The sequence below is a fragment of the Schistocerca piceifrons genome, chromosome X (assembly GCF_021461385.2).
Source record: "Schistocerca piceifrons isolate TAMUIC-IGC-003096 chromosome X, iqSchPice1.1, whole genome shotgun sequence".
NCBI classification, from domain to species: Eukaryota; Metazoa; Arthropoda; class Insecta; order Orthoptera; family Acrididae; genus Schistocerca; species Schistocerca piceifrons.
The window spans coordinates 369,488,195-369,512,200 of record NC_060149.1 but is presented as its reverse complement, the minus strand read 5'-3'; the positions used below and the strand labels follow the sequence as shown (position 1 = coordinate 369,512,200).

General features: G+C 40.0%; 1 protein-coding gene across 2 annotated transcripts in view; it reads left to right on the top strand.

Moving 5' to 3' along the window:
* LOC124723139 (sulfide:quinone oxidoreductase, mitochondrial) overlaps window positions 1-24,006 on the top strand; it is an 89,826-nt gene that overhangs the window by 29,592 nt on the left and 36,228 nt on the right. The window contains exons 2-4 of one of the 2 annotated variants that reach the window (XM_047248327.1): window positions 2,895-3,000; window positions 13,077-13,301; window positions 15,451-15,651. In XM_047248327.1, the coding sequence (XP_047104283.1) occupies window positions 2,895-3,000; window positions 13,077-13,301; window positions 15,451-15,651 (532 nt within the window). The remainder of the gene's footprint in view (window positions 1-2,894; window positions 3,001-13,076; window positions 13,302-15,450; window positions 15,652-24,006) is intronic. The other variant, XM_047248328.1, reaches the window with a different exon arrangement.

Genomic DNA, 24,006 nt, shown 5'->3' with positions numbered 1-24,006 from the left:
AGTCATTTCTTCTGTGTACCGATTCCTTGAGCAGACTACAAGCTATCGACTAGTGCTACCCTCTCATCCTATGCTAGTGACCATCCAGGGGTCCATCTATGCCCTGGAACGGTCCGGTCATTCAGTGGTGTTTGTGTGGACCCCAGGACATGTCGGAATCCCAGGCAATGCACTTGCTGACAGGCTGGCCAAACAGGCTACGTGGAAACTGCTTACGGAGATCGCCATTCCAATAACTGACCTGCATTTATTTTTACATTGCCACGTTTTTCGGCTTTGGGAGATGGAATGGCATAGTCTCAGTACACACAATAAACAGTGTGCTATTAAGGAGACTATGAATGTGTGGCAGTCCTCCATGCGGGCCTCTCGCAGGGACTCTGTGGTTCTCTGCCAGCTCCACATTGGCCACACTTGGGCCACTCACAGCTACATCCTGTGCCATGAAGACCCGCCTCAGTGTCGATGAGGAGCCCAGTTGACAGTGGCCCATATTCTGGTGCACTGTCCCACTTTGACTGCTGTGCAATGAAATCTTCAGTTACCGGACTCATTGTTGCTAATTTTATCTGACATCGCCTCATTGGCTGATTTAGTTTCACGTTTTATTTGTGAGGGTGGTTTTTATCATTTGATCTAAATTTTAGTGCATGTCCTTTGTCCCTCTGTGTCCTCCACCCTAGTGCTTTTAGGGTGGAGGTTTCAACCCTTTAACTGCTCAGGACGTGTTAATGTGTGCGCCTTTGTACCTGTCCGTGTGTGCTCTGAACGTATTTACGCGTGCCACCAGTCGTTCTACCTGGTACTCTGAACGTGTCTATGCATAGAGACGTTCAGAGTACCAGGTAGGATTGGTGGTACGCATAAACACGTTCAGGGCTCACAGGGACAGGTACAAAGGCGCACGCGTTAACACGTCCAGAGCAGTTACAGGGTTAATGTGTTGCAGAGTGGCTGGCTTCTCCTTTTTATTCTCATGGTCAGCCAGCCATGGTAATCTGTTTTGTCATTTTAATCTCTTCTGCAGTAGCCACCAGAAAGATCGCGGGAGGCGCACATCGGCACGGCGCATCACGGACAGTAGTTGCCGCAAGTAAAGTCCCGTCCACCAGAGGGCACGCGAGAATTTGGCCGTGCCCTCTGCTGGCGGAACAACAGCAACTCAGGAAGCACCGGCCGTGCACAGTCAGTTCACATCGGGCATGCCTAGCAGACAGTTCCCGGTCTACACTATGTGAAGTGCGACAGAAAACATGAATCGTGTTCCAACATCTTCTATCTGTTTCGCGCGCGTGTGTGTGTGTGTGTGTGTGTGTGTGTGTGTGTGTGTGTGTGTGTGTGTGTGTGTGTGTGTGTGTGTGTGTGTGTGTGTGTGTGAACTGACAAATATGAGGAGAAATCCAAGAAACAAACAAAGTCTTACACATTTGCTTCAGTGATACCAAAAGCAAGAAGTGTTGCTGAAGTCGCTTCCCATAAGCGTCCCAGTCTTTGACCACATTATTGTAAAGGGGGGAAAGGCAGTAGGTATGCCAATGGTGTGGAAACCTGCCTAGTCAGTGTTTACAACAAATTGGTGATAGCAACTTTAAGACTCTGCTGCTGCTGCTCAAGGAGAGATTGGAGCACTGCCTCCATGGACAGAAGAATTGAAGGAACAAGCAGACTGAGCATGCAAAAGTGAACACCGCACTCGTCACCAGTTCTTTCATACTGTAAGACACAAAAATAGCACTGTCACAATGAACCAAAGTTTATTCTTCTTCAAAACACAAGCAAACAGAAGTTGAGAATACAGAAACAAATGTAGAAACAATCCAGGTACTGACACAAGCAGTTGCTGACAATAAGTGTAAACACAATATAAGGGCAAGTGCCTGTTGCAATGCACTTATAAAGAGGAAGGCTCCAGTAGGCAGCACAGCAGATGCTGTGCTGTGTGTACAAGTCATGTGGCCGGCCCACGCAGATACTGTTGGCGAATATTCAAAGAACGAGTGCCGGCGGCCTGGTGCCATGGCATGTATCCAAGTATTACATAGCAATAATGATAATATCTGGTGTCTGTTCTCATGCTTCATGTAGGCAGCTGTTTAAAGAAATTAGGTGCACTATAAACTGGCCTTATGAATTATTAGGCATTATTTGAAAATAATAATAGCATTCATAAGTATAACACTAAGAACAGAAATAGCTTCAAGGATTCACATTTATTAAAGTTTGTTCTAGATTAAGATTCAAACAAAAAATCCAGTTATGTAAATGGCCAGCATGTAGCCTTGTTTTCACATACAAAATGTATTATATTTGTGACCTTACTGACATGTTCCACATCAGGGTGGGATGTCACAAATATTATCCAGACAGTGCAGAAAAACTAAAATTGTTTGAGATGCTCTTGGGAGGCATGCTATTGCTTGCAGCCCTTTTGCCTAGGTTCTTGCTGTGTGCCAAGTGGATTTGTGGGATAAGTACCTTTCACTTCCTGTGGAGTTTTTCAGCACAATCAGCATACATCATTTTATCTACTGTATTTCTGCTCAGGGTAATAACAATGTCTGTTACTCGTGCTATACCAAAATGGCATGCAAGTTTCATACATTTCAAAGACATTTTATGTCAAAACACAAATTTTTATTTGGGACTGTGATTTCAATGTTTTATTGATGTGATGTGATGTCTAATACTCTTTAGCTATTTTTCATTATTTTCAATTCACCTTTTTGCCAAAATATTAGTGTGATATTTGTTTAATTAACCTAGTGGAAACCAGTGTATTATTCAATGAATAAAATTTGTAACTTAACATGTAAATCAAGTCTGTTTAGTGTTACTGGTCAGTTATTTTCATTTAAACAAGATAAATACAACACAAGTTTATATGTGTGTTTCAGTTGTAAACTCTTGGTGGTGGGTGCAGGATCAGCGGGCTGTGCAACAGCTGCCATGTTTGGCAGATTATTGCCAAAACATAGTGTTGTACTGCTTGATGCTGCCAAAGTAGGTAACATCTGCATACCTTTTGAAAGTATAAACAGTTCTGCATAGTGTAACTTTGGAGAGCCAGCAGGGTTTTGATTAAGGTAGTGTTGGAATGCACTAATAGTTTAGACCAAACACAGGAACACTATTATTAACACTTTTTGTCCGCCCCCGGTAGCTGAGTGGTCAACATGACAGACTGTCAATCCTAACGGCCCGGGTTCGATTCTCGGCTGGGTCGGAGATTTTCTCCGCTCAGGGACTGAGCATTGTGTTGTCCTAATCATCATCATTTCATCCCCATTGACGCACAAGTTGCCGAAGTGGCGTCAAATCGAAATACTTGCACCCGACGGGAGGCCCTTGTCACACGCCATTATTATTATTATTATTATTATTATTATTATTATTATTATTATTATTATAATAACTCAGGCCGATGGAGAATTGTTTCAGACAGCAGCAGATATTTATTGACACTTATCTGTATTAAGATTTAGATCAAAAGGGTAATTGGTTCTCAACATTTAGTGACTTCCTCTTTGTCTGAACTGACCCTTTTTTATTTACTGAACAGTGGTAATATGGCAAGCTACTGGAGACCATACAAACTGTAGTCACTGCATACTAATAATAAAAATTTTGGATTTAATACTGCAGAATACAGGAGGACATTTCTTTCCATCTAGTGATTCATGGCCAAACCAACATTTCATGTGTCTAATATGTCTGATGACAAGAAAGTTGAAATGACAGAAACGAATTGTTCTGTGTAGTCAAAAAATGAAAATATGAAATATTAAGCCATTTATTTAGAAAAAACTATCGATGAGGTCAGGTGGCTGAAGAGGTTGCTGCTCTTGCATTCAGGAGGATGACAGTTCAAATTTGAGTCCAATAATCCAAATTTAGGTTTTCCTCAATTTCCCTAAATCACTCCATGCCAATGTTGGGATTCTTTGAAAGGACCTGGTTGATTTCCTTCCACATCCTTGACCCCTCCAGGAGGCCCACAGGTGTTATGTGGCTACATGTATGGCGCACACACTATTACAGCTTTTCTTCTCCCCTGGGCTGCATTCCCTTTCCCATGTCCCCTCTTTTCCTATCCTAGCTCCCATCCCTCTTGTTGCCCCCTCTTTCTTCCTTGGTGTTTCCTTTAGATGACCCAGCTATTTCCTCGGTTCTGCTACTCCTTTACAGTCTTGTCTCATGTTTCCACTCACCGTTTTTCTTCGTTTTTTTCTGGAGCCCCGTGGGGAAGCATTAGCCCCCCCTGCCCCCACCCTCCCCCCAGAAAGTTCACCAGCACAGCAGCCAGTGCATGTGGCGGGACTGTTATGCACTCATCTGGCTGAGTTCCCTAACAACACAGGGATCACACTTCTGATGCCTGATCTGTCACTGACTTCTGTATGCCTAAGATTGGTTGCTCATCGTTTTGGGGCACCGGGAGTCCTGGCAACAATTACCATGCCAGGCAGCCCTTGCTGCAGCTGGGTAGCACCCACGGGGTGAGTCACTGATTGGAGTGGGTGGTACCACGTCCTGTTTTTGCTTCCTCAGCCTTCCCCTCGATGGCCACCCCCTGGGAGGAGGGCCAAGAACACTGGCTTGGGCGAAAACCCTTGCCTCGTACTTGGTTTGTTCCAAGACAGATGGGGAAACTTTCACAACTACTAAACTGCTCTTTATTTGTAGAACACATTGAAGATAAGAATAGTTAAGTTGACTCCCCTAGTAATATGCAATCTGGTTCCCTTCTGAGTAAAACCTCTTCTGCCAGTCAATCAGCTTCGCTTTGTGCCTGTGAGCTCTTAAGAGAAATGACATCGTGGAGAGTATTAATCCTCACCAGTCCTTTAATATGACACAGGGCATTATTTTCCACAGGGACCACCTCATTCAATCTGATGATGAACTCAGGACTCAACTGGCATGGTGGGGCATTCATTTTGTCTAGCAAGCCCAGAGAGGTCCTAAGGACAATCGTGTTGATACCAGCACTTTCCTCCAGGCTTTTCAGGGGGATAACCTTCCGGAAAAAGTGGATCCCAGAAATTGCTGTGGCTGTTAAAGACCACCATTGTGCCCTCCTGTGCTACAAACAGCATCCATCTTACAACCACTTCCTGGCCTTCAAACGGTTTCATGTCTGTGTCCACTATCTTCTTAAACATCAGAAAAGGATTTGTTGGGAATGAAATGTTGCCACCATAAGGCCGCACACTCCCTCTTCACGCGTATGGACAAAGATGAGGCACATTTCTGGCCATTGTCATCCTACAGGTGCCCCAAGAATTTCACTGAATGGTGTTATCCTCACCACCCCGGACCGCGGAGCATTTTGCTTGGCGGTTCACCCAGGCCTTAGCATCAGTCCACTATCAACTTGCATTGCATCTTCTCAAACACTGTCTGGAGCAATTCCCTTTGTCTTCCATTTCCTGTCACCTGGAGCCTTGTAATGGTCCATTTAGCAAATGGGAAATTCACCAGCACCCATGCTCTCTGTCCCGATACGGCTCCAGAACTGGACTGGGTGCACAATAAAATGCTTAAACATCTATTGGTGGCTAACCAATCCCACAACTTGCCCTTTTTAACTTTCTCTTAAGCGAGGGGGAATTCCCTTCCCAATGGCGAGAAAGTGTCATTATTCCAGTTTTGAAGTTGGGTAAACTGCCTGGCTGATCAGTTTAACCAATGTTCTTTGCAAGTTACTTGAATGCAATGGGAATCAAAGGCTGTATTGGGTCCTCAAATCCTGGGACCTGTTCTCTTCAACACAGGCTGGTTTTCACCAAGGCCACCCAGTATGCTGTCCGAATGACTTTTGCCTGTTGTCAAGACCTTGTTGCAATCTTCTTCAATCTGCATAAATACCACATGGCATCACTACATCCTCACCACCTTATTTGAGTGGGGCCTCGGTGGCCTGCTCTGGATTTTTATCTGGAACTTTATTTCATGTCGCACTTTTCAGGTACACGTTGGCACCTCCAGTAGCAGCTCGATCTGCAGTAGAATGGTGTTCCACAGAGTTCTGTTTTGAGTGTCCCTCTCTTTTGGTGTCTATCAGTGGTCTGGCAGCAGCAGCGGTGGGACTTAAGTTGTCTCCCTCTTAATATGCTGATGACTTTTGCATTTGTTTTTATTCATTCATGATGGGTGTTGCTGAACACCGACTGCAGGGAACAATAAACAGAGCTCAATCTTGGTATCCCTCACATGGCTTCCAGTTATCGGCTGCCAAGACCTTCGTTAGGCATTTCCGTTGTCATCGCACAGTCCATCCCCATCCCAACCTATACCTTAATGGCCAGTCCCTCAATGTGGTGAACTCTCATTTTTTGGGACTGGGCTTTGATGCCTGTTTGACACAGTTTCCCCATCTTAGTCAACTAAAGCAGATATGTGGTCGCATCTCAGTGCTCTGATGCCTCAGCAACACTGATTGGGGCAAGGGCTACTCTACTCTACTCTGCTATGGCTCTACAAGCCATCGGTCCAGTCTTGTCTGTGTTAAGAGTGTCTCTCGTAGGACTTGGCATCACCTTGGATGTTACAGATGTTGGACCCAGTACACAATTGTGGGGTACTAGTTGCAACTTGTGCTGCCTTTCAGACTAGTCCTGTGATCCAGCCTCCTAGCAGAGGCAGGGGTTCCCACCATTGTGGGCTATTCGCCAACAATAGTTGATTGCTTATGTGTTGTGCATGTGCTACTCCCCAGAGCACCCAAACTACCATCTCCTCTTTCCAGATACAGAGATCCACCTTAGGCAATGGCGGTCCAGGTCCAGGGCTACGATTGCCATCCACATCTGGTCCCTTTTCTCAGAACTCCACCTTTCCCCTCTACCGCCTCTTCTCCAGGCACACTTGTATACACCTCCACGTTGCATCCCTCATCTACAGCTCTGTCTTGACCTATCACAAGGTCCGAATGAGTCGGCTCAGCCTGAAGCCTTCCATTGCCAATTCTTCTCCATTCTCCACACGTTTCAGGATTCAGAAGTAGTCTACACTGATGGCCCAATTGTTGCCGATCACACTGGCTTTGCTTACATTCATGCGGGATTTAATGAATTCTGCTCCTTGTTGAATGGCTGCTGTGTTTTCACTGCAGCATTGGTAGCCATCTCTCATGCTTTTTAACATATCTGTTCCTGCACTGGTGAGTCCTCCTTCATATGCAGTGACTCTTTGAGCAGTTAACAAGATCTTGACCAGTGCTACCCATGCCATCCCTTAATCCTGACTATTCAGGATTCCCTTTTTGCCTTCAAACAATGCAGACAGTCAGTGGTCTGTCTGGACCCGGGGTCATGTTGGGATCCCAGGGAATGAACTCACGGACAGGCTGGCCAAATTGCCTACTGGCAAACTGCCTCTTGAGTTTGCTATTCTGGAACCATACCTTTGATCAGTATTGTGCCTTCAAGTTCTAAAGATTTGGAATGGCATATTCCGACTTCACTGAACAAACAACGAGCAATAAAGGAGACCACAAATTTGTGAAAGTCCTTCATGTAGCCCTCTTGCAAGGACTCCATCATTGTTTGCCAACTCTGCATTGACCATACTTGGCTGACTCATGATCATCTCCTCCATTGCTTGGATCTGCCCCACTGTTCTTGTTGTGCCCCTTTGATGGTGGCCCACATTTTACTGGACTGTCCTAACCTAGCTGTCCTGTGGTTGACTCTTAATCTTCCTGACTCACTATCCTCGGTGTTAGCTGACAGTCTCAGCAGCTCACCTGGTTTTATGGTTTATTCATGAAGAGCATTTTTATCACTCTCTCTCTAAAGGAGGGAAACTCAAACTTGTCAGCCCATTGAGGGATTGGCAGGACGCCCTGTTGCCTCCTCTGCATTGACCAAGCAGTGGCTGGGTGGGCTTGGTGGTCTGACCTTTCCCTTGCCCTACCTATTCTTTTGCTTTTCTTCCCCATTTTCATGTGTTCTGTCTGACTTGACGTTCTTCCTCTGTTTCTCTCACCCAGTCCATGTCACTAGTCTGTTCTGGGTATTGTCAAGTGGGGTGCCTCTGGTAAGGGGCTGGTGTATGTCCCCTATCACGCTTTCTGTCTTTGAGGACCTCCAGCTGCTCCCTAGATGGGGCACTTCACGTGCCTTTCTTCCTTTCCCCCCTTTTCTTCTTCCTTGTTCCTTTCTCTAGGCTTTGTTGGCCTTCAGTAGACCTTGGGGTCTTCTTTCCTTGGGTGTCACACACTAGACCCTTCTTTGCTGTGTAGTTTTGTTGACTTGCCTGTTCCTAGGAGAGATGACCGGGTAGTTGGGTCCTTTTGGTCACTAAACCAACCAATCCTCCTTGAAACAATCAGAGTTTGTGCTCCATCTCTAATAACGTCATTGTCAACAGTACATTAAACCCTAATCTTCCTTCTTTACATACTTCCTAAGAGGTTACAGATGGTGGTGAAGGCCTAGTTGTCTTCAGATAATGCTGAAAACTGGAGCGGGACCCTCACTTCAGTGTGTTGTCATTTATTCATCTTGAACATAAGTAAATCAACTGTTTGAATCCAGATATGAAAAGTCTGCTGGTGTGTGCTTGACAGGAAAGATATGACCATAAACTTCCCCCAAAGAAGTGATGAAAAATATTTTCATAATCGCTTTCATTTTCAATTAGTATGAGAACAGGAACAGCAAAAGTTACTTGCATTTAATTTTTACTTGTTTACTTTTATCATATAAGATTTAGTTAACTGAAAATTCTGAAAGAGACCACATTTGGCAGGATAGTTACCAGCTTAGGGGAACTAATAATAATAATAATAATAATAATAATAATAACCAGAACAAGCACAAATAGAACACGAAGTGACACACATGTTAGATATAGAAGAAAAATTTCAGCTGACATATATAGAATACAAAGACACAAATACAGACATTAGACCATTCTTGCATAGACCGCCAAATAACCCACAAGTTGAAACAACAATAAAAACTATCAACACAATCATACACAACAAAATAAATGAAAATACAACTATGGAAGAGTTACAGCTACAGGTTTATATAGGAGGACTCACTACACTAAATATACACACTAGGCAGAGATCAGAACCAACCAACACACAGAAGGAACCCACAAAACCAGCATGGCAACACAGGCTACAGATCAAAATAGAAAAACTAAGAAAAGACATTGGACAGCTAACACAATTTATAAGAAGTGAAATGTCAGAAAAAAACGAAAAAGGTTAGATAAAATCTCACAACAAGTAGCGATAGAGCAATTAGATGAAAAGAAGCAGAAATTACAAGCATTGGCCAAACGACTTAGAAGATACAAAAAAAGTGAAAATAGAAGGAAACAAAACCAAACATTCAACACAAACCAAAAGAAATTTTACCAGACAATAGATAACACACACATTAAAATAGACAATCCACCAAACATAACAGACATGGAACACTTCTGGAGCAACATATGGTCAAACCCGTGCAACATGAAGTCACCCAAGCAATTAATTCTACTCACAATTGGAAAGCCCCTGGAAAAGATAAAATAGCAAATTTCTGGCTAAAGAAATTCACCTCAACATATTCACATCTAACCAAATTATTTAACAGTTACATTGCAGACCCATACACATTCTCTGATACACTTACACATGGAATAACTTATCTGAAACCTAAAGATCAAGCAGACACAGCAAACCCAGCTAAATATCACTCCATAACATGCCTACCAACAATATACAAAATATTAACTTCAGTCACTACACAGAAATTAATGACACATACAACACAGAACAAAATTATAAATGAAGAACAAAAAGGCTGTTGCAAAGGAGCACGAGGATGTAAAGAGCAACTGATAATAGATGCAGAGCTAAAACTAAACAAAGGTCACTACACTATGCATACATTGATTACCAAAAAGCTTTTGATAGTGTACCCCACTCATGGTTACTACAAATATTGGAAATATACAAAGTAGATCCTAAGTTGATACAGTTCCTAAACATAGTAATGAAAAATTGGAAAACCGCACTTAATATCCAAACAAATTCAAATAATATCACATCACAGCCAATACAGATTAAGCGTGGAATATACCAAGGAGACTCATTAAGTCCTTTCTGGTTCTGCCTTGCTCTGAACCCACTATCCAACATGCTAAATAATACAAATTATGGATACAATATTACTGGAACATACCCACACAAAATCACACATTTGCTATGCATGGATGATCTAAAACTACTGGTAGCAACAAATCAACAACTCAACCAATTACTAAAGATAACAGAAGTATTCAGCAATGATATAAATATGGCTTTTGGAACAGACAAATGTAAGAAAAATAGCATAGTCAAGGGAAAACACACTAAACAAGATGATTACATATTGGATAACCACAGCGACTGCATAGAAGCGATGGAAAAAACAGATGCCTATAAATATCTAGGATACAGACAAAAAAATAGGAATAGATAATATAAATATTAAAGAAGAACTAAAAGAAAAATATAGACAAAGACTAACAAAAATACTGAAAACAGAATTGACAGCAAGAAACAAGACAAAAGCTATAAATACTTATGCTATACCAATATTGACCTACACATTTGGAGTAGTGAAATGGAGTAACACAGACCTAGAAGCACTCAATACACTTACACGATCACAAGGCCACAAATATAGAATACATCACATACATTCAGCAGCTGAAAGATTCACATTAAGCAGAAAGGAAGGAGGAAGGGGATTTATTGACATAAAAAACCTACATTATGGACAGATAGACAATTTAAGAAAATTCTTTATAGAACGAGCAGAAACTAGCAAAATACACAAAGCAATCACTCATATAAATACATCGGCTACACCACTGCAATTTCATAACCACTTCTACAACCCTTTAGATCACATAACATCAACAGATACGAAGAAAGTAAATTGGAAAAAGAAAACACTACATGGCAAGCACCCGTATCATCTAACACAGCCACACATCGATCAAGACGCATCCAACACATGGCTAAGAAAAGGCAATATATACAGTGAGACGGAAGGATTCATGATAGCAATACAGGATCAAACAATAAACACCAGATATTACAGCAAGCATATTATTAAAGTTCCCAATACCACAACAGATAAATGCAGACTTTGCAAACAACAAATAGAAACAGTAGATCACATCACAAGTGGATGTACAATACTAGCAAATACAGAATACCCCAGAAGACATGACAATGTAGCAAAAATAATACATCAACAGCTTGCCTTACAACATAAACTTATAAAACAACATGTTCCCACATACAAGTATGCACCACAAAATGTACTGGAGAACGATGAATACAAATTATACTGGAACAGAACCATTATAACAGATAAAACAACACCACATAACAAACCTGACATCATACTTACCAATAAAAAGAAGAAATTAACACAACTAATCCAAATATCCATACCCAATACAACAAATATACAAAATAAAACAGGAGAAAAAATTGAAAAATACATCCAACTGGCTGAGGAAGTCAAGGACATGTGGCATCAGGGTAAAGTTGACATTATACCAATTATGCTATCAACCACAGGAGTCATACCACACAACATCCACCAGTACATCAATGCAATACAGCTACATCCAAACTTATATATACAACTACAGAAATCTGTAATTATTGACACTTGTTCAATTGCCCAAAAGTTCCTAAATGCAATGTAACATATACCGTACAGTTAAAAGGAAGTCACGCTTGATCAAGGTCCGCGTCACCTTCCATTTTTAACCAGACATAACGTCTGAGACAAGAAAGAAATAATAATAATATGGTATGATTGGTTGGAATGCACTTGAAAGGCTCTTCAGCCATCTGGTGCAAGCCTCTCAATTGGACACCACTTTGGTGACTTGCATGCTCCTAACCTGCCCCAGTAATCCAACAGGGAAAGGGGACTTACAGTTTTATGTGGAATCCAAACCATGTGTCATTCCTGGCATATCTTTAGTCATTGAGAGGTGGAGACTAAATGTAAAGGCAGACCAAAACATTTTGAGGTCTGACTGGGAGAGTTTGTATACTAATGAATTTACTGCAAGTTTCAGGCAGCTGTAAAAGCATGCGATTTTGTAAGACATTTGTTATTAAAGTTTGCTATGATTTCTGTGAGCATGATATGTATTCTGTGAAGTTATTAGCCCACAAGAGTTGGTACTCATCCAAAACAGCCACAGGGGGAGGGGAAACTGAACTCAGAAATATAATAGCTTCAAGGAACTGAAGGAGACACTCCAGTATATAACTTCATTGTAGTGCTTGTAGCTTCCTTGATGCTCAGAAAAGTTTCGCATTCATGGGAGAATGAATGGATAAAAGTGAGAGTTAATAAAATAATATATTAAGTAACTCAGTAATGTTGATTTATCTTTGTAAATGCATGACTGACTGGTAAAGTAGTTTATGAACAGGTTTCAGGTAAACCACATAAGCGAATTATTGTACTTGTCGAATCCACTTAATTTCAGCTGTCCAAGTTATCATTTGTGAAGAGCATTATTACCATAGTAAAGTAGAACTATCAATTGTACACTTAGCGTATCATCTTAACAAGTGTATGGTAGTTGATATTGTGTGTCCTATTTCTGCAAAGCAAAGCTCCATATTTTGACACAGATGAGTCAGTCGGAGCCGACCAACCACCATGGCATCTGCTGCTGATGCTGTCAGTGGGTGCAGTACGGAAGGACATGAGATCAGCACACCACTCTCCTGGTTGGTTTTCTTGACCATGGAGCCACTACATCTCAGTTGGAATTTTCATGCACCCTGCTCCAGTCCTTCCACCAAGGAAAAATCCCTTGCAGTGCCAAGAATCAAACCCATGCCCCCCCTTTTTTTACATGCATACAAAATAACAACCTTACCATTCTTTCACAAATTTAAAAGGTGATACTGTATATAGGAAAATTGTTTTAGGGATACATGAAGAGTTACAGAGAATGTTTTACTATTTGAATCCCTGTACTTATCATCATCAGTGCTGCTAACTGTTCTCATTCAGGTGAACAAATGTTGATGTTTGTTGCAGGAGCATTATTACCAACCCATGTTCACTCTCATTGGAGGCGGCCTGAAAAATTTCAATCAGTGTGTAAGACCTATGAATGAAGCAGTTCCTAAAAATGTAACATGGGCTCAAGACAGTGTTGAGTCATTTCATCCTGACAAAGATTGTGTGCGTACTGCACAAGGAGATGAAATATCTTATGATTTCATGGTGGTAGCAGTTGGCATAAGGCCAAATTATGACAAGGTGGGTAGACATTATAACAGAATTATAGAAATGGAATGTTTCATTGTTCACTACTTAGGGAATTTATTGACACAGTTTTTTGAATTATGAACTTGTAACCCAAAAAACACAATTGTTATCATATTTTAAACCGTTGTGCCAGTGAGAATTGAAAGACAGGCTAGAAAATTAATCCCAAGCTCTACTTTTCAGGGATAGTCCTCTACCAGTCGAGATATCTCAGCACGCTTCATAATTCGATCCACTGTTTGCCCGACTTCCCACCTACCACTTTTGTGAAAGGGCTGCAACTTGTTCCTTGTTGTAAATATGGTTCTCAGGTGAGACGTCAGATGTCGTCGTCAAAAATTCCACAATATTTCATCAGTGCAACTGACCCATATCTTCAGGTGCGACGAACATGCTGCTCAGGCTGTGACCGAAGCCTCCTATTTATGACAATCAGAGAAGAAACTGTGCAGCCATGAACACATCAAATTTTGGAGACCAATAGCACAGATATGCAGACTGATAGTGAGAGGGACAACTACACCACCTGTCGCTCGATGATAAATGAGTCAGCATCCCTCATATGAGCCACCGTTTTTTTTTGTGTTCACTGTGATTTTAACATGGCCAGTGCTGGATCCCGTGCTGTGCTAAGTTGGTATCCCATGTCTCTGTCAAGCTGTGAACTTCTACTGCTTCTTTAATAATGCTGTCCCAGTACAAAGATGATGACGAGAGAATTTCAGTGTTTTGTATTCCATACAGTGTCTTGTACTGAGGCAATGCTCAGCCACTGCAGATTTCTCTGGCTGGTCCAGACATGGGTGTCATTGATGTTCGACACACCTATCCTCTATGTTGGAACAAGTTTATCCAATGCATGACATCCTGCAGTTACAAGGAGCCTCATAGACACCAAGCCTTCTTAAACCAAGATCATCTTTTACTGAGCCTAAAAGAGCTCCGAGTTTCGTTGGTGGACAAAAGACGCATTTAACTTTGTTTCTCCAATAATCTTCCTACTTTCGAAGAAACTCCACCGACATATGGCAAAAAGACCTTTCCCCTTTGTTTATCACTTTTTTCTAGCTTGTCATTTTCTCTAACATGTGCCGGAAATAAGGGACGATGAATTTCCTATTCAGAATATCCATTCTCTAAAAATATGGTACAGAGGTGGCGTAGCTCATCAGACAAGCTGTTAGAATTAGATACGGCTTGTGCTGTGTGGACCAACATCCTAAGTCTGTGTGTGTAAGTTTATGGTACACAGTGTGACCCAAGCTACCATCCTCTTTTCTCTGCACCAACATGTCAAGGAACGGTAATTCAGCATTTTCCTCCATCTCAATCATGAACTTGATGTTTGAATGACGAGAATTTTGGTGTTGCAAAAATGAATCTAGCGACGCAGTGCCAAGGGGCCAGATGACAAAGGTGTTATCCATATATCACCAAAAGCATATTGGATTCAACTCCACTGACTGGACTGCTCTTTCCTTGAAATTTTCCATAAAAAGACTGACCACAATGGGTGAGCTTTTGCACTAACTCTAATGACTTAATTGTTGCTGGAAAATGGAGCTTTAAGCTTGCTTCCTTTTTTTCCATATTTTCCAGTCTGTGGGCTATGAAAACAGAGCTTGACTTACAATTATGGTCTCGTAGTGACACTCTGGCATGAAGGTTAACAGTCATGAAAGTTTTACTATGGAATAAGACGTTAATTCATGAATATTAACTTGTTATCTTTCAGGGCTCTAGCCACCAACACACTAATTAAAATATTATTAATCTTAACTTTGTTTTTAGTTTTTTTCTACTGAATTTGTGATATTTGTGGGAGTCACAGCATTACAGTAATAATCAATGTATAGCTAAACTGTTAATAATTTTAGACACTATGAAACATTAGCAAAGCACTGAGAAAAAACCCAAACATTATCGGAATATTATGTAGCCCATGAAGCAGAGGGACGTCGCAGTTGCTCTTGTAAGAAATAGCTATACAAGCATCAATGGGTTCCAGAAAATGTTTTACTGATTCACAGTAGTATTCCATTTCATAGTTCATATACAGGATGTCATTCAAGATTTATTACATTTATGATTTGGTTTCACCCTTGAAATATGTACTGAATTTTTTCTTTTGGTTTTGTAGATTGAAGGACTGAAAGATGCTCTTGACTGCAAGGGAAGTGGGGTGTGCACTATTTATTCTCCTGTGTATGTGCAAAAGACCTTTGAAGAATTAAAGGTATTCAAAGGAGGTAATATGATTTTTACTCAGCCATCAACACCAATTAAATGTGCAGGTGCACCACAGAAAATAATGCATCTTGCAGAAGAACACTTGCGAAAGGTTAGTATGTAACTGTGAATAAGAAAAAAATTGAATTTTGCATTCAGATGAATTTGTATCCACAATATATAGACCTTGTAGGAATTCAAAACTTTGTGCAACACATGGCACATGCTCATGGGGTATTGGATGTGAATCATCATCCTCCTCCTCCTCCTCCACCTTCTCTTCGAAAGAATAATTTCTGAATTAAAAGGGACTCATGCCACACCGTAGCAAGAGGTCACAATTATGATCCATGTAAAATGCAAATATATGTCTATATGTGATGTCTGTTCTTTTGGAAATGTCTGAAAGAACAAACATAACACATATATAATTCAGGCGAGGACGACCAATGATCTCTCCAGTGCGGATACACACCAGGCTTGAACTCTTATGGGAATAGGCGAAATACCACAAATAATGAGAGTAATGGGCAAGGGCACTATATTAGTGGTGTGTAATTAGAAGTGTGTAGATCAGTTGAGAATTTGGTCTGACAGGAGGTGTGCTTGGGTAGTCTGTACAGTTGCAATGACCACTGTGTGCAGATGGCTTAGTCATCACAGCATCTTCCTAGTAAGCAGGAAGCATGGGTTCAAATCACAGTTCGGCACAAATGTCATACTTTCTCCATTGATTTATATCAATGCCCACTTGCAGCCAATGTTGGTAATTCCTTTGCATCTTAAATAAATATGTATTGAAAAATCACTTAGACAAATATTGAGGCTTTGAAATCTCTAAAAACATGTTGTAATTGCACTCCAGTCTGCAATACAGAAGATTGGCAAGCAGCACTGCGTTAATACTTAAGATGAATATCCTGTAGGGATGCATGAATTATTCGAACAGCTCTGATCATATATTGTGGTCATTGGCATCCCCAGAACTTTTACCAAGGGGGAGGGGTGGGGGGTTGGGGCGTACAGGCATTAGCAACCATGTAGAAGGCAGATGAGCTAGTGTTGGTAGGAAAGTGGAGTAGTTGAAACCTGCCATGGAGGGTGCATATATTATGTTGTATGGGCCGACCCATTGACAAAAGTGTTTACTTGAGAGCAACGGTAAGCAGAGCAGGTTGGTGGTCATGCAGAGTTGAACAGTCACGAACCTCGCATTGCAAATTGTGCCAAGTGCTGTCGTGTGCACCCACACCAGCTGTGTGCCAAGTATATTGCCATATGCATATATACTTGGGTTCAGATTCTCTGCTTCCCATAGACCAATTCACATGAAGAGTTCGTTCCTCTCACAGGATCCTGTTCGCAGTTGTTACTGAGCCATTGTCAGCCTGTGAAGTACTGGTGTCTACTATGTTTATTAACAGTGTTTTCACACCTTCTGCACATACTAAACAGAGTTTGTGGCGTTTAGCTCCAGGATCATATTGTTTTGAAGATAATCATGCTACTTTTCGTGTGTTCCAAGTAATGCTTGTAACCCATTTCTTTGCTAATTTTCTGAAGGAATGCAGAGTTTTTGCTTTCACCTTAATACATTTCTTTGATACATTCATTTTTATGTTTACAACTTTGTACATGTCAGGTAGCGTCAATCTGTTTGCTCATCGCTTTTCATGACTTTATTGTCTGCAATTTTTCACTTTTCCCAAATATATACACATGATTTTAAAACACTGGATTTTCAGAATTTACTGCATTAATTCACATACAAAAAAAACACACTTTGAGTAACAGATAGTGACATCAACTTATACTGATGATCAGTGAGGCTATGACTGTTCAACCAATACATGTAGATAACAGTAATTTGAGCTTTTGCGGAGGGTGATTAGTTATACTGTTTTTGCCTTGTGATAAACTTTTAAGATTTAAAATTGATCAGGTAGTTCTAGATAAATCTAGTGGTTATCGATTGTATCCTATTTTATCAGTCTTTCAGCACATTATGCCACTACAAAGAAGCTGTTTGGGACCAACAGTAATTAATTGAATTTTGTAAAATTTTCAGGCAGACAGTATCTGCTGTATTCCTATTTCTGCTCTTATATTTTTCATTATATAAATGACATAGTGTAGAGTTGTAGGTTTGTCATCTCGACTCAGCTTGTTGCTATCAACTCACGGTATACATTATGGTGTATGCTTCCCTAGCTGAGCAGTCAGCATTGCTGAGTGCCATGCAGAGAACCTGGGTCCTACTCCTTTTATAACCAAGGATTTTTCCTTTGTGGGATGTCAATTGATGAGCTACTTGGCTGAGTAGTATCAACTCCACGTTCAAATACCTGACAAGAGCCAGAAGAGCAGTAACTCGTCCATTGATGACTTTGCTGGAGGATGACACGGTTATTTGGTACCGATGGGCCTGCCAAGGATTGTGGATAGGGTTTTCTCTCTCTCTCTCTCTCTCTCTCTCTCTCTCTCTCTCTCTCTCTCTCACACACACACACACACACACACACACACACACACACACACACACACACAAGAAAGCTCCCAGCCATATAGTTCATTTTACTGGAAGACTTCAACTTCTACGGTTTTCTTAAATTTCTTATCACAAATGCTCAGATCATTCCTTTTAAAATGACAAAGTTGATTCATTCACCATCCTTTTATGACTGAAGCTTTTATTCTGTCTTTTACTGATGTCTTTGGTATGACAGCATGATATATCTTAAATCATCTTTTCACATTGTAATCGGATATTCTAACCGGAAACTCTAGTACTGTTACGAGAGTTGCATTACTCTTCACAGAGGGAACATGTATCGTGTCAGTGACTTGCACTTAATAAAGGGGAAAGAAAAATAATGTTTATTATTACAAATGATTCCTTGCTTCTTTGTTGATTAGAAGCCGGTTAATGCATTTTATGATATTATGAGCTTGCTACTGCATCTAATCTGCAACAAATCTCTCAAACCACTTTTCAGTGCATTTTGAATAATGTTTATCAAAAACATATATTCTCATAGTTGTCTGAATCACCAAGCAGTTAACAGATGGAACATCACTGACAAATTACCGATTTCTGTACATAAGAAATATTTGTTAACTTTGTATAAACACTCATCCTAAGGTGTCAGATTCCATGTCTCACTAATAAAAATAAACTAGTATTACAATAAATCAGATTTTTCCTTTATGCACTGTGATATTTAGAACTCTCAGTATAACATGCTGAGACATGTTTTAAATGGATTTTGTGGTGTGCGTACTGTAAGACCTTCGGTACACACACCATCAGATTATTTGACTTGTCGCTCTAACGAAGTAGGCGAGTGTCAGCAATATGTCTCGTGGTCTTATTGTGGCGTGTTTATCTTCTGCCGTTAGGTCAGACGATAGAAATGCCACTTGCATGCTTAGAGTAGCAGATTGACAGTGACCAACTTTAAACAGAACTTGATTAATTTTCACACACATTTATTAAAATAATAAAGATCATAGATATTACGTAACTTGATTCTGGATGCTGTTTACAACTGACAATCTGAAGTTCCTTTGGTCTTGGTACGTTAATCTTGTTCTCACATATCTCTGATACTTGACAAAGTGTCTATTCATTTATCTTCATGGCCATGTACAGGAATATGGTAATCTTATTAGGTGCAGACTGAAACTTGACAATGGACTGGTACAGACAAATGCAGACTGACTAATCGGAGGTCTGTACACTCGTTATAATACCTCGAGTGTTCCGGTATCACTGCGCGAGTGTGATCCGTGAGGAGAAAAGGTTCTACGTTAGCAGCGTCTCACTGGTTGCGTTACATATTAATACGTGGATTGGCGGAAGTAAAATTTGGTCCGTCTCTAAGACAGCGCCATCTCGTAGTGCGGAGACAGACGAGCGCTGTGCTTGCGCTGTTGCGCTAAGCGGGGCGTGCTCTAGTGGGAAAGTTGTGTACACGCTGACTATGCGGAACTATGTACATAACAGATTTAAACTTATGTCAACACTATAGTAGCTAGGAACAGTAGCTTTTTCCCTAGGTAACAGTCAACCATTGCTACAAGCCTGTGTGATTGAGATACATAGAGAAACTTGAAGAGGCTTTGTCAAAGATAAAAGAAGCCAGCAAGATGAAAGAAGTGCATATCTCAAACAATATTAATTGTGCACGAGTTGCGATCAGAAGCAACCTGCATTGCTCAGCTTGCCAGAACAGCACTAAGCTTGGAATTTCCAACAGAATGGGTAGCCAGAGTTTACACATTGATCTACATCATAACTGGTACCGAAAATTCTCGTGATCAAATAAAAAGAAGCTCGGGAAAATGTTTATACTAAAACTTTGAATACCATTGAAAATCATGCTAATTTCTTGGAAAGAGGTGACGACATGCCAGATATTGATTTTTCACTTACCATACAGAAACTAAGTGCCAATCCGTGTGTTCCAAGGACCAAACTCCACTGAGAGTAAAAAAACCTCAAAAGAGCAAATCAAGATTCAAAGCAGTGATGATAGTTTTTTTAATCGATATTTGTGGAATTGTGTATCTTTAATGGGTTCCTGAAGTTCAACTGTTAATCAACATTACTACTTTGAGGTTCTTTCTCAATTCCATGAGGAAAGAAGATAGAAAGACCCAAATTGTGGAAGAAAAAGTTATGGATTTGCATCAAGATGATGCACTGGCTCATACTGCATTGTCTGTTAATAGGTTTCTAGCAAAGTACAGCATCTGAGTGTTGGACCATCCACTTTATTCACCTGACTCAGTACCATGTGATTTTTATCAATTCCCCCATGTCAGATCTGTATTAAAAAGAACAAAATTTCAGTAAATTGAAGAAGTGAAAGAAAAAGTGGTATGCTTCATACTTCCAGCATTGTTTCCATCAATGGAAAATTTGCATGGAGTATTGTAAGAACAGAGGAGGGAATTATATTGATGGTGACCATAACTAAATATGTATGTTTTTGAAATAAATTTTTATGCAGTAGTCACATATTTTATAGCCACACCTCGTATTCTGTGCCATATTTTTAATGCCCCAGTTCAACAAGGCATTGTTCCTGACAGACTCAAGTATTCCACTGCCAAGCCCTTAAAGAAGAAGGGTGATAAACTGAGCTCAATGACTACCACCCTGTTTCATTATTAATAGTTTTCTCTAAAATTTTAGAAAAGCTAATGCATGGTAGAATTACTTACCAACTCACGAGGAACAGTTAGCAGCAGGAGCCTATTTCACTTTCGTAAGGGCAGTTAAACAGATAAAGCAGTATTTTCAATTGCAGATAAAGTCCCTGAGTCTTTAACCCTTTGAGTCACACAAATACTTTTGGACTCGATATGCACTGAAATTTGATCTTATCCTTCTTTATTGCATTACGGGAGCACACTACAAATTTTTAATTTTTTTCAATTTTTATAAAAAAAATATACTTAGGTGGTTTCACTATGAAACCACTGGATGCAAGGGGTTGTTCAATGTCTTTCAAAAATTCACTAATTTTTAATTGTAAATATTTTGTTACACTAATGTTGCTTTTTCTTTCATACATATTTTTCATAAACTGATGACCCATTTTTTTTTTTTTTTTTTTTTTTTGTTTTTTTTTGTTTAATGCAAAATTTCAAAGTATATTACATACAAAACTTGTTTTCTACTTTTCATGATACTCCAAAAAACAGTTTTTTTTATCTGTTAGGCACAATCTGACATCACATACTTTGCATGACCATCTGGTCCTATGAGGCTCCTTTTTTGAACTACAATTTGCACCGCATTTCGATTTGCAATGAACAGGAATATGTGGTTCACTGGATTGTCTTTTGTCCACAGAGACTTTCATTCTAAATGTCTTCATGGCCGGGAAATTGCTTTCCTTTTCCTGCCAGGAGAAATGCTGCCTTGCACAAACAGACCCTCAACCACTAGTATCTTAAAATCTTTTAATTTCAGTGGTAAAATATTCTGTGCCATCACTTCTTGCTTTTCCTGTCTAATTCATAAGTTGATTTGAGCACATCTGCTTTGTCAAACATAACCCATTGAAATATTGTACTCACATATGACTTTTGTGACATTTTATTGTTTCCTGAGAGCCATGTTTTTTTCTTTGGTTCACTGTGGCTTCTTGGTTTGGATTATGGAAGTTTGAGAGAAAAAGTACAGGTCTCTTGTCCATCCATGTAGTGCAGGTTACCCCCTCCCAGTTCCTCCACTCTGATTCCCCACAAGTATAACATTTATCAGATTTAAAATATTTTGGCAAGTATTTCCTGACACTTTTAATTGTGCCACAGGCATATATTTTATCTAATAGAAGGTTTTTGAACAATGGTACTGATGTAAAATAGTTGCCTATGTAGATTTCATAACCCTGACCTACCGGTGATTTCGTCAAATGAGTAACTACTCTCCCACCTAGGTTCTTTTCTACCTGGGTTACATTTTTCCCTGTGTAGATTTGAAACTCACAAATATACCCTGTTTTGTCTGCCCTTGCCCACACTTTGTAAGCCATTTTTATGGGTTTCTGTGGCATATACATTTTCATAAACGATTGCCCTTTGAACTTAATCATTGACTCGTCAATGCTTTGTTTCTTAGATGGATTGTAACAATTTTTGTAGGTTGTGAGGAGAGAATTTAGCAATGGTCATAGCTTATATAGTTTGTCATAATCTGCTGATCCATCTGTGGTTGTTTTTCATTGTCATTTACATGTAAATTAGAAAGGAGCCACACAAATCTATTCAATGGCATTCTTTGGGCAATGTATTCTTCCCGCAATGCTGGGAAAGATGACCAGTAATCCCTAAAACTAGGTTGTGCTTTTACACCCATAAGTAAATTAGTACCTAAAACACTTTCATCTCATCTATATTTGTTGGGTGGGGATTGATGCCACCACCCTTTTGCATAGCATATAAATTTGTCTGATACATTATTTCCTCCAATGTCTGATTCGTTAAAAATTCATGGAAAAAGTCAACTGGGGAAGAAAGGTTATCGAAATTGGGTGAAGACCCAGTTTCGTCTACAAAATTTACATGATCATAATCACCGAACTCACATGCCCACTTTGTTTCTGTAAAGTCTTGGGTGGAAGGAAGAATTTCACTGACATCAGCTGGAGCTTCAGAAACTTCTTTCTCAACTGCTAAAGAAGGAAGGAGCGTGGGGGGAGGGGGAGGGGGGGTACTTCCTGTCCAAGGGCTTGAGTAATACCCTCCAGATTACCATCTTCATCCTCTTCAGATTCTGACAGTTCTGTCAAATCGCTTGGAATATCCTCAAAAAGTAGGTTGTAGACAATAGCCTCAGCTAATTTCGCCAAGGTGTATCTTTTATCTATCTAAATAGAGGTAAAAGTTAAATAACTTACTGTATATAAGAATAGAAGCTTTGTATGGTAAAGGTATCATATTAGCATAGTGGTTTCACAGTGAAACCACCAACATTTGTGCTTCTCATTGTTTCAGATAATGTGGTATATTCAAACTTTAGGCATATTTTCAATCTAGAACATATGTCGTAGTGTGTATAAAAATTTTACATACATTGAATGAAGTACAGCATCTGAATAACACAAAGCAACGTGTCTGAATCACAATATGTCGCACTTGCAAGAAAAACATGCGCTGAATGCTGGTTCCCCGCTTGGACCGTTGCTCTCTCAAGATTTTTTGAGTCAGTTCATTGAAAATCTGCTAGAGTGCACCACAAACAAGGATGAGACGGTGGTTTCAGTGAGTCACCTATGCCGCAAAGGGATACAATGCAGCAAAAAGTGGTTTTGCAGTGGAACCACTGTGACACAAAGGGTTAAAGAAAAAAATGATAGCAACTAGTGTCTTCTATGACTTGCCAAAAGCTTATGTCAGTCACCATATTCTCATGCAGAAAAAAACCCAAAGTAATTGGAATAAGGGGTAATCAAGAAACCCTGCTTATGACTTTAACAGAAACCATTATAGCTCTGAAACAAGAGGAAAAGAAAATCTGCATTATGAAATTAAGAACCTAACAGTGGTGCAAAGAGGTGCAAATGGTCTGCCACCAAAATTTTTTTAACTTTCTCCCAGAAGAAATCAGATGTTATACATGATGTGGCTCTATTTAAAGCTAAATTAAAGAAATATTTATCAGGTATGTCCACGTACTGATGAGAAGAGTTTAATGCATAAAAAGGAGACTTGTATTTAGAAATAACTAAATAATTGCCTATAATAAGTTATTCAACTGTACTACATGATTTACCTTATTTTTTTATCAGATGGTTTTCTTTTATAGATGTGCAATACCTTTAATTTTTGTGCATATGTAGTTTTGCCCTTTCTCACATTATGACATGTAGAATTGTAGTAGTGCTATCTGTTTTTGTAAATATTTATAAGAGGCTTATGGTACATGTAATTTACCTACTGTTTTTTAATTTTT